General features: G+C 37.3%; 1 protein-coding gene across 1 annotated transcript in view; it reads left to right on the top strand.

The window, feature by feature from the left end:
• The window catches only part of PPP1R3A (protein phosphatase 1 regulatory subunit 3A), a 29390-nt gene extending 17658 nt beyond the window's left edge, over positions 1-11732 (top strand). Inside the window, exons 2-4 of the mRNA XM_027880936.1 lie at positions 5812-5870; positions 5980-6116; positions 8341-11732. Of these exons, the coding sequence (XP_027736737.1) occupies positions 5812-5870; positions 5980-6116; positions 8341-10860 (2716 nt within the window). The 3' untranslated portion in view covers positions 10861-11732. The remainder of the gene's footprint in view (positions 1-5811; positions 5871-5979; positions 6117-8340) is intronic.
• The last annotated feature ends 610 nt before the right edge of the window (positions 11733-12342 follow it).

The following is a 12342-nucleotide window of genomic DNA, read 5'->3' as shown; positions in this document are numbered from 1 at the left end:
AGCACCTGCTATTCCACAGTGGAATGTGCAGTCCTGAAAGCATAACTCTCAGGGCATTATAGTTGCCCAGGAACATTGGAAATAGGGCTGAACTGGGACTATGGGGTCATGAAGTCTTATGCCTTGGCAAATGTGTTGCATAATCCAGTTCACAAAAATATATCCATGTTTTCATACTGAGACCTTCTCAGTTTCTTGTGTCTGGTATTTGCACTTAAAAATTATAGGATGTACTTTTCTAATGCTTAGAGTTTGTTTGAAGTTTCCATTAAAAATGTTTTTGTGAACTTTTTATACTAATTCATTAATAGTCTGGCTACTTAATATCTTTTTATCTTCTGAGTACTTACTCCTTTGCTATATAAATAACATGTATTATTTCTCCTCTCAAACTTTATTTTGTTATGCTGAAAATAGAAATACTCAGTTTATCTTCTTGGTTAATATAGGTTTTTCATCCTGCAAGTCTTCTTGTACTCCTCTTCTGCACCTATTCCAGTTTGAATCAATCTTTCTTGAACATTGTGGACAAATGCTCCATAGGAGTTCTTATTGATGCCGGGTGCCACAACATGAACGTCCTGTAAATCTTTCATTACTGGGAAAACCTTCTCTGACTCATTACTATAGAACTTGAATTGCCTTGATATCACAGTGTCCTGCTCATCTCACACCAGTGCCCTGGAAATGCTTTCTGACAAAAAATTGCTCAGATTTTTCTTGTTCATCTGTTTCTTCCAATTTCTGTGGTGTAGTTTTGTGGCAGAAACTCTGTCTAGTCCCTAAATGTGTAACCTGGCACTTTATAATTTTGAATTTCATCCCTTATCTATTATTCTGATCCTCTAGGCCACCCATTTCTTTCAATCCTCCTCTGTGTTGGTCATGTCTCCCAACTTCCTATCTGCCATGGATTTAATTTAACTTTGACTTCTTGTGCTTTGGTCTGTAATAACATGACTGAGTAAGTCTGATTAGATGACTGGTCCTCTCCAATTCCTCAGCGATGCCTACCAGCACCACACAGCCCAGCTTGTGGGACCCTGCTTGGCACTGAGAGTCCCTCTCCCACCGCCCAGTTCTTATACTCATATCCCTCTTCTCCTGTTTAATTAATAAATTTCCCATGTGGCTGCACAACAAATGTTTTAATGAAATCCAGATAACTGATTTTTAGACAAGGGAAATGTAGTAATCTTCTCAAAGACAGATATTATCAGGTGAGTCTGGCATTTTTATGCCATTTTCCATTTATCTGTATTTCCTCTCTCATTTAAGTTTTGTTCTGAATCTATTCTGAAAACATTTTGAAGACACCCGGGCCTGTAGCTGCCTTGACACGATTTCTCTTTTTCTCCCCTAAATATAGCTACCACTTTTTCTACTCTTCTAATACCGTTACAGTAGTATAAGGACCAATTTGATAGATTTGAATAGTAAAGGTTTTAAACCAATGTGCGTTTTCCTCTATTGAGTCTCTCAGATTTGGGTTGGAGATTATCTGCTTCTCTTAACTGGAGCATATTTAAACAAGTTCTGCTCCCAGATTGGATGAATTATTATAATTTTCTAAATCACTGTTTGTATCAGTTATGTCCTGTAAGATCTCTGTTCCTATAAGACTCTACGGCACTACTAGCACTGTGGTAGAAAATTTTAGGAGAAGTCTTTTGATTCTGGAGTTATACATAGGTAATCTGAAATCTAGACCAAACCTCACTTCTAAAAAAAAATCCCTATGTAACCTAAAAAGGCTATTTAGAAAACCTTAACATGTCTTAGCTTATCCCCATCCTTTGTGAAGTCAAAGAAATATTTTTTATTGGTTATTTTTTTTTTTCTTATCACTTATACATTGTCTATCTAGTCTTCACATCTTTAGTGTCCAAGTTTAACACTTCCTTTCTGGGATGCTAATCCCACATAATTTTTGGACTTCTGAGCTCCTTTGCACAATGTCCATCAAATTTTCAGTCCTCTCAGTCCTACCAACTAGGCCCTGAACTTCATATTTGTTCTTTATGAATGGAAAATTATAGTGATAATCTGTTTGTATTCCTTATTTATTTTTATAATTCAGTCCAAGTGAATGATAATTCCAGCAAGAATGAATCATATGAGCAGAAGTTGTTTTGTTTTTTAAGCTGGTTTTTTAGTTTCTGGTGTACTTTATGAAGATGTGTCCCATTCAGCTGAATGAGAAAAAGCAATAGGGATTCTACAGGTTCTACTGGAGGAGAACTGCATCAGCTGACATTATGGATTTTTTCTGCTTTAACTGTTGTCAGAATGCCTGGATCACTTGAAAGTAAAAGGTTTTTGACAGAACACAAATTTGTTTTTTCTCACAGTGCAGGCAAATTTAGACCACCTTTCACAACAAAGTGTGATAATTAATTTCTAAAACAAAAGCTTAATTAACATTCTAATTTAAAAATCTACTCATGGAATTCTGATAGTGTGCTAGAAGAACATTTCACAGAAATATGGAGAAAAACTAAGTAGACAAATACCTTCTAATTGCCCATGTTTGATGAAGGGTGTAATTTTTATTGGCTTTGGGGAAGAATTTCAGTCCTTAGGGTATACATATATGTTTGAGGTTGTTCTGTAGTTACATGCACTCATAGTCTCAACATCTTCATATCACTTCTAAATTGAAGAAGTGATTTAAATTACTGTTATTTTATGCTCCTTATGATCCTCAAACACTGCAGTATCAACATCCTCAATTTAGGTCAATTTTAGATTTTCCAGTAAAATAATGCTATGAGGACGGATATTTCTAATATAGAAGTAAAATAAGGAAAATACCTGTTACACTGAAATTCCCTGTACTCAGGTATTTGTGGGACACGTGCGCACAAATAATGGGCTATAAACCAGAAATCTTTATAAAATTCAGTGCAACATGCAAGAAATTATGTTACAAACTCTGCAGTGTGGATCCCAGCTGCGAGGCTGTAATCATTGCCGTTTATTACCTGTGTTGCAGTTCTGAAAAGAAACGTGTGGACTAGGGCTATGGATGCTACTGGAATGAGTTAAGGAAAAATTCAATTCTAGTCACAGCAAAACTAAAACTGAGGAGCTCAGGTCGCACATACATCAAGTGTTACCCCCCCAGACACTAAAACTCCACAGCTACATTACAGTTTAAATTTATACTTACAAGGTGAGATTCATGCAGCTTTCAATAACAACCTAAGCTCTAGGTTCTCTTTATGGTCCAGAGGCAAAGAAGCTCCTTCTGAGGATATGTCACTTCATCTTATTCATGATGCCCATGTTAGAGGGACTACATCTCCTTTTGCAAGTGTTAATCCCTCACCACTGATGGTAGGCATGATATACAAGACTGCCTGAATACAGATGCATAAGAGATTAAAGCTAGATAAGGTAACACCAACCCAGCACACACCTGTAATTATCCAGCTTGAAGCATCTTTAAACCTGTTCATTTAAAGGTTTGGAAAATAGGTACTCATCCTCAGCATCTTATTCAAAGACTGTGTCTATATTTTTACACTGAAAATCTGCTAATCAAAACAAAAAATATTCACTGGACAGGGAACATAAGAAAGAGGGGGCAGAATCAAGTTTCTCTTTTCTTATGGAATGAAAATTAAACTAAAGAGCATGTACATCCAATTTCATGAGAAGTATGCAAATTTGTATTCCATTGTCTCCCCAAATGTTCTTTATTCTGGCAATTTGGGTATTTTTTGGATGCACGTGCAGCATTTTTATAACACGAGGGTGTGACAGAAGCTGAAAGTGCCACTTCATCTTAGATGTGAACTCTAGCTGCCTGAAGACTATTATGCTGGATATAGGCATCAACATCTTCCCTTCTTCTGGGAATGTTTCTTGAATGAAAAACCTCAGTTCCTTTAAGAAGTTGATGAGAGTCTCATCTAGCAGCAAATTATGCCATCCCTCCTTCCCAGGAGTTGCATTCATATGGCTGAATGCTGCAGGTAGACAGCTACATTCAAAGAATTCAGGTACATTCAACAGCTGGGCCCATGTGGCTTTGGGATCATTATTTTGGGATGATGATTCAGTTCATGTGTTTTACACAACTTGGTGCCTAATTAAGGGCTTTTGCAGACACTTATTAGCACCTAAATATTTTAATGCATTTGCCTCATGTTTGAGCTCTGGTCTACAGAGTGTCTAGACTTACAGAAACAGGTGAGAGAAAAGATGCAAAAGGGCAGAAGAAAATTGGGAACTCGATGTAATGCTAAGGCAAACATTTGAACAGTAAAAATCCCCCAACAAATAAACTAACAGCTCTCCCCAAAACCCTACGTATAAATAATAAGCACTAATGATTTACATTATAAACCCCACAGATCTACTGAAAATAAGGGCCTGACTCTGAATTCAGGATTAAATTCAGATTATAGCAACTGCTGACAGGGGAAAGTACATCATGTTGTGAGTAGGACAGTGAGAAATGTGTGGAGGCTATGCATTTACCAGGATTCAAGAGTGACATGAAATTTATACAGATTGCAAAAATATTCAGCATTATTGCAATTAATGTTAAAAAGAACCATTGAGACAGCATTAAATCTTGTACTTCAAGGACATCTTCTAACAAAAAATGACCAAGAGGAAATTTAATAGGCCAGTGCAAATTACTTCAAGTTCTTTCCTACAAGAACTTTGCATCTTCCCCTTAAGTATCTGATAGTGGCCAGTATCAGAGATCAGATGCTAGTCTGGCAACAGCTTCTGTCTGCTTTAGTCTGGAAAGTCTATAAAGAGTGGATTTTAGAAAGTTGGTGACAATCAAAGTCTAGGTTCTTTTAACAGAGTATAAATTTAGCATCCTCCTTGTGAATTAAGCATTTAGGTGACAGAGTTAATGTTATATCAATTCAAATGAAAGACACTAGGAGAAAATAGAAGGGGAAAAGATTAATATTTGAAAATTAGAAAGTAATTTTCAGTAACTGAGGTGGACGGCTGGTTGAAAATTGCATAAATTAAATCCTACAGAAAAAAAAAATCACTCCTCATAGAGAAGTCATTAGGAGTGATATAATAATTTACATTTTACATAAGTAATACTCTTTTTACATTTTTTTTTCCTTTTTGCACTAAAGGCTAGATCCCTATAAGCATGCAATTCAAACTGCTATCACTTTGCATTGATATTGATGAGGACTGCAGGTATTAAGCATCTCTCTGTTGATGTTTTTTGTGTTGGACCTGGCCTTTGTTTTCACAGCTAGCAAAGCAACAGAAAAATTGCACTTGCTGCAGGGAAGCAGAATTCGTTCCTGCCGGCCGGGCATAGCTTAGCAACAGGATTTTTACTGTACATATGCAGGGAGAATCTTTTGATTTATTTCAGGTAACAAAGATGTCTTTTTCCAGCCATCTCTGTACACACACAAATATTTGAAAAACACAAGCAAGAGAGAGCCCTGGCCTCTTGAACACATATATCCTCCCAGACCCTTGCCTGACCCCAAAATTACACTCTTCTGTCACTGACCCATCTAATCACCTTTGTGCTGCTTTCTCAAAAAAGGCCTGGGAAAACCCATCAGCTTTGCAATGTAATCTGAAGGTCAACCCATTCTCATTTTCTTACTCAATTCTTTCGTAAGACCAAGCCTTAACATCAGGTCACTCAAAAAAGCACTACATTTTATACAACTGTTATTTTCAGAATTTCAAACAGCATTTGAAATTTTGTGTAATTAACTAGCAGTCTTTATATTTGAGTCTAAGAAGAATTAGAACATAATTTTTGCAGAATAACACAAGAACTTTCTTTTTGTTTAGCAGAAAGGAAGAAATATTGGCAACGTCTGATGATGACACATGGAATAACTCAAGGACTTCAGGTACAACACCCGGTTTAATTAGTTCTTCCTTACTGCACATGTTAATTAAAAATAGTGTAACAACCAACCTCGTGGAAATTGCTCAAGCATGTTTTTTTTAACTCTTCAGAAACAAACATCCCAGAGATTGTTTATTCACAAGCAGTAGACAAGGACACTGAACGAGCTAATGAAAATATAAAAGAGAAAAATGCAGAATACAAGCAGGGTGATCACAAAGATGATGAAAAAGAATTAGAGTTGCTGGTAAGTGTTATACAATTATATCTACAGTATTAAATGATTTGAATCCATTTACGCTTCAAAGCTGGTGAAATGCCCCCTTTTAACAGAGCTGACTGATGTACTAATTTACAAATGTAAAGCCTTGGTCTGTACTTACACTGAATCTCTAACTGATTCAACAATAGAAGGTGCTTTGATTTCAGTATAGTGCATCAACTTTTTCTGGTCTTAAATTAATGACTTCTCCCTTTTACTTCTTTACCAGAGGCTCTAAATGACAGTTTGAAGGAATTAGAAGAGTAGCATTTAAAAAATCTCCCCTCCTAGTCTCTAGGGTGGAAATATTCTTAAATATGTGCTTTATATTTGGTAAAATTTTTATACTTATACTGCTGCTTGCTTTTGAGGGTTTTTTTCAAAGGATAACTATGTAGCCTGCTGTATGAACAAAACAGGTATATATATTTATATAAGCAGATTTTTATGTATCAGTATTTGACATTAGATTTTTTACAATGAATTTCACACTCAGTGAACATTCAATCTATTTGGGTTTGTGTGCATGGATAAGTGTGTGTGGTTTGCCTTGCACTTTTCAGTATGAAAGAAAAAATGGCAATAAATGAGACACATACAGCAATCTATTATTCTCAGTGTCTGTTCTCAGCTCATATCATTTGGATGCAGAGATTCATAATCACAGATTATAATAGCTATCACCTGTGAAAACGTGAATGCTGAATCAGACAGGAGAGGAAGATTAGAAGCATTCTTTTTTTTCTTATTGATATAAAGAAAAAAATTATCTTATTTGAATATAATTTTTTTTTGTATTTTACTTTAAAAACGTAGAATATTGTTGCATATTGTGAGATCTTTCATTGACTGAAAGTCAGCGTCTCTTTATTTTTTATGGTGAAACATAGAAGGGAGGACCTCTAAAATCCCTTGTCGTTCTCAGTCCACCCTTTTACAAAAAACAGGATCAAATAAAACCATTTGTTTATCAATTGCCAGACTTGTCCATACAATAAATGAAGGGGGAACTATAATTTAGATGTTAATTTCCACTATGCACTCTTTAATGAATTAAACAATGAAGGCTTATAATAGATGGAAATACAACCAAATCTTTGAAACGCACAGGCATTGGCTCACAAGACAGCTGTGCAGTTGACAAGTAACATGAGCCTTATGTGAGAAGAAGGGGAAATTGTAAGATTTGCATATAATTATTGAGATCATGCAAATGTCAGTTATGAGGAGGGGAAAAAAACACAGGCATCTCACTGTTAAATCCTGACAGTTGGCATCACCGAAGAACTCAAATACACTTGAGCACCGGTTGGCAGAGGGTCATTAAAACAGAATTTGCAGAGACATTAGCTCCCTCACTTTTCTTTGAGTGACGTTTTACTATTAATAGTTTGCAGAGGCTTTGCAGAAAACATATTAATAAGAGAAACTGTAATGGGGTTATCTACAGCAAGTGCAGATGCATAAAGGAGTGCCCAAGAAGCTAGCCTCTAATTGATCAGCTAGTGCTATCAGTGTGACTGTGCTAAAGTGAGAAGAGAGTGCAATGACAAGCCAGCATAGCTGAATAATACAGTATGATATTTGGGAGCTAGGAGGGAGAGTGATTAGTTTCTGGCCTTTTACTTTGCTAATCTCATTTCCAACTCATGTCTTACCAGATTGTCTAAAAACAGTCTGGTTTGAAGCCTGTAAAATGGTCCCTGAGAGAAATGATGCACAGATAATCCTTACAGAGTTTGTTAGTGTGAAATGTGTCTTTGTTTTACTGGACAATACGGTACATTACTGGGCTTTGATGTACTGTATCACTGCCCTCATTTAAGCACCAATCCTACCCCCTTGCCCCATGGCTTCCTTTCTCCAAACCTAAAATCAAATGTATAGAGAATGAATTAGCCTGCCTTTAAGGGAATATTATCTTCAGATTTAATTTGTATAAAATGCACTAGTAGCTTACTGAACTCATGAATAAAGCGAGAGGGTTCTGAATGCTATTTTATTTCCTGCTCCTTTCAGCACCACCATAAAGCTCATTACCTATGTTAAAAAATACATCCAATGTAAATTTTGCAAATGGTTTGGAACATGTTTCCATATAAGCTTTGTTATCGAAAACAAAACTTTCCATAATGAAATCCTCCCTCCTTCCTTTGGCATATTTTTGCAAAGCATTTTTTGATCATTCTTTTCTATTCTATTGTTTCAGTTAAATCAGCACTTCACAGGAGCTAGAGGTACCTCTTCCAGAGATGAAAGGAATTTACACACCACAGAACCAGTTAATTTTCCAAGTGAAACTGAAACACTGGTGAAAAAGCTAACCTGTATAGAAAGAAGCAGTGTCTTGCACCCTGTACCTATCAGTTCCTCACCTGAAAACACTTCACAAGTGATAGGAGGAGAAATAAAAGATAAATTTAAGTATTCTGTAACAGATTATAATAATAAGCTACCAGGGAAAGAAGTCACTGCTGGCTCAGTAGATGGTGGTGAGCGGTCTTTGGAACATACTGGTACCAGTGAGAGCCTTTTATCCACAAAAGATTTTCCTGCAACGAAGCAGAATGAGGCTGTTGGTATTACGGCCACTGTCTCAAACCGACAAGGAGAGAGCCACACAGATATTTCAAAGGGTGAAATAGATAGTGCCTTCAGAAGTAAGATGATAGAGAGGTTATTCATCAGTGAGGATGCTGCTGCTGTCTCAAAAGGGGCTTGTGAAACAAGACCAGAAACCATTTCTCCGGAGCATGATGAATCCATGCAATTAGATGCATGCATAGCGAGGACACTGGATGGCAATGCTAATCCAGCTCCAGAACACCAGGCACAACAAATGTCTCACCAAACTCTGGATTCATTGTTATCAGATGCTGACAAATATGAAGGAAAAATCAAGATGATTGAAAGCAAAGATCAGGTACATTTAAGAGAAGATTCATGTGCTGGCCCTTTTGCACATGCTGATGTCTCAGTAGATTCCACACAAAGACAATATACGCAAAAAAAAGGAATTGGTGAAATGTCAGGAAAGAACTCTAACACTGATTCAGGGAAGGAGAAGAAAGTAATTGAAATAGCAGACTTAGCATTAATTGGTGAGGAAGAAACTTCCAAGGCTTTCAAGTCACATAGGAAACACAACGCCAAAGCCCTGAACACAACACCTCTGCCAGCCGAGAACAACAAGCAGGAACCCAAGGCCACGTGGGGAGATGTAAGGCAAGTGGAGGACACGCAGGAAAACAGAGGATTCATGAGGTTAAATGACAGAGATAAGCCAGACAACACAAATAAACAGAGACTGATTGGAAGGGAAAGTGACACAAACTCTGCTGAGCAGAGGTGGCAAGAAATGGGGAGTGAGGTTCAGTGGGGAGCAAGGAGGAGCATGGAACCTCAGAGCACAGCTTCCACAAAGGAGTTGTTTACCTGCCAGGAGGCAGAGAGTTATGAAAAGTCTTCTGTCTCTAAGCAGGATATTATAGAGGAAGCAGAGGCAGGTACAGCTTATATAATTAAAACAACATCAGAAAGTGCTCCAGAAAAAATGTCTGCCAGTGAAAAAGCAGTAATTGCTAAGCTACCTCAAGAGACTGCGCTAAGTGACAGGCCCACAGAGGAAAAGGAAACAGCGTTTGATACACATGAAGGGAGAAATGATGGTTCACATTATGCTCTTTGTCAACTCAACACAGTGGGTGTATTATATGACACTGAATTTGAAAAGGAATCAGTTTTAGGTATTTATAATGCATGCGTTCGTGAAACACTGCAAGGAGAAATGAAGTCTGTATGCAATAGCAGGGAAAAACGTGCCAAAGCACAACCAGACATCGGCAATATTCTACCCGTAGGAGAAGCAGTAAAGGCTTCTGCTACAGGAAAAAAAGAAAATTTGCAGCAGGCATTATGTTCAGAAGTATCTGAAAGTCCCCTGAGCACCCAGAAGCATCTATACAGTAAGGAAGCAGAAGAGCTCTATAGGGAAGAAAGCCACGTTGGTATGCTTTCCCATTTATGTCCTAAAGCTGAAACAAAAATGCCACCTTCTGGTACAAATACTATTCCTAGTCACCATTTTAAAAGCTCTTCAGTAGCATATTCTGAAGGGTCCACTGCAGCAGGAGGTATGGAGCACATGTATAGACACTTTGAATTCAAAGTCTTTGACAAGATTGCTGCTGAGTCAGGGTGCAATTTAAATCTACCAAATGAAATTCCATGTATTAATAAAAACTTCCCTCCCAATGTTGAAAAAGGAGAAGTACCTTCCACTTCAGACACAGTAATTTCTAGAGAAGGAAGAGGAAGAAATACAGGTCAATGTTTCCATCAAGCAGAGCTCCAACAAGAGAAGTCATGGAGGCCAGAAGTTTTAAACAGTAAGCCTACCAAAGAAGGCAGAGGAAGAGACTCTCAATCTGACCATTTATTAACTGACGGGAAAATGCCCAACAGCCTTGATGACTCACAGAAAGAAAGCCAGCACATTTCTGATTCTTCAGATATTTCTAATCAGAAGAGCGAAGCACTTAAGTTGCCTAATGAGTCTCCAGGTTTAAAACATATTGCCTTCAAAGTACTCTGTTTCTTCTTCTTTCTTCTATTTTCTGCAATACTCTACCACTATGATTTGATGGTCTGTCTTGCACTCTACCTGTTCTCCTTGTATTGGCTATACCACGAGGGAGGAAGAAACAAGGAGTCTATCAAGAAGAAATAACACTGACTGTCAACTGTGCTCAGGATCCATGGTCAATAATCTCCAGCTCCACCAAAGCATTATCACTCTTAAGGAGTTTATTCATTGTTAAAACCAAAGCAAGATTTCCAGAGAAGCATCTTTTTTTTTTTTTTTTTTTTAAAGATTAAATATGAAGTTGAGCCTTCATATAAGTAATTAAACTATACAGGACCATTATGTTTGGATCATTAAATACCTATATGAGTATGAGTTCTGAAGCATGTCAAGTTAAAATGAAGTACAGCTGTTGCTTCTTAGCAGAATTTCATATCTCTGTAGTACTTAAATCCACCATTTACTTGCTTTAATTCTTTTGCGGTAAAGCTTCATATTTTTCTGGGAATTTTTTTTTTGTAAGATTCTATGTAATACATAACAGCACAAGGAACAATATGAAACCAAAGTCAGTATTTTGGTACTGACATTGCAACTGACAATCTGCTAGTGTAATTCTCAGTCCTCTGAGCAATACATCTGTTGATAAGCTAATATATTTTTCCAAATTTGTATTTCATTATTTTGACTTAGAGCTCCAGTGGAACCCCTGTTTGAAAAACGTAAGGCTTTGACTTAGTAACATTACGCAATTTTCAGGATGTAATGCATAGCAGAGTAGTTGTTCTGTTTCCACCTTGTGAAGATTGAAGGCCACAACCACAGGCCTCATACTATTCACTCAGGTGCATGAAAGTTTTTGGTGTTTGTAAATGAGAACTATGTAACATGACTGGGAATTTCACTGAACTGTTATTTCAGGCAAAGCCTTTGAATGACATTTTTTCATCAGTGTTGTTGAGCATATCTACAAAGCATTAAAGAAATTTTGCAAAGGAATGCTATGACTGTGTGAAGCATGTCTGAATTAGGTTTACTGCCTTTTTCCTATGGCTTGCTACATAGAGCTAATCAAACACCAAGAGAAAACACAGGGCACAGCACTGGTGTTCAGTGAGGCTTCTTTCTGTGGCTTTGGTGAAGCAGAAAATGCAGTATTTGCCCTAAAGAGAGTCCAAATTGATCCTGTGCAGCAGGAGTCCTGTGGGGCACGCATGCTGGTGACTTTGCTGCTCCAACATTGCAGGTGTCCCACACAGGCCAAAGTTTGTCCAGAAGGAAAAGGAAGGACAGGTTATGAGATTCTTCAACCATTTCCCAGAGGATGGTCACAAATGCCTTCACAGGTAGCATGTTAAAAGAAGCACCAAAGCTGCATAATGTTACTGGAGCCCTAGAAATTAAGAAGGAAAAAGAGTTGGTTTTAAGCTCTATTTGCTTCATTTTCCATACTGTCACTGTGAAATACCACAACTATGAAAGTCTTGATTGCAATGTATGGCTGAAGTTATATAATAGAAAAATTATTTAGTAGCTAACTTGGCTCTGAAATAAGTCCTTTAAAGTCCATTTAAAACTTACTCATATGTTTCAGGATGTTAGGACACTGCTACAGCAAGCACCTTA

This window comes from Empidonax traillii, unplaced genomic scaffold (assembly GCF_003031625.1).
Source record: "Empidonax traillii isolate 1590-97213 ecotype Southwest subspecies unplaced genomic scaffold, ASM303162v1 scaffold80:size1517328, whole genome shotgun sequence".
NCBI classification, from domain to species: Eukaryota; Metazoa; Chordata; class Aves; order Passeriformes; family Tyrannidae; genus Empidonax; species Empidonax traillii.
Note: the sequence above shows the minus strand (reverse complement) of the source record. Positions and strands in the feature narration are given on the sequence as shown.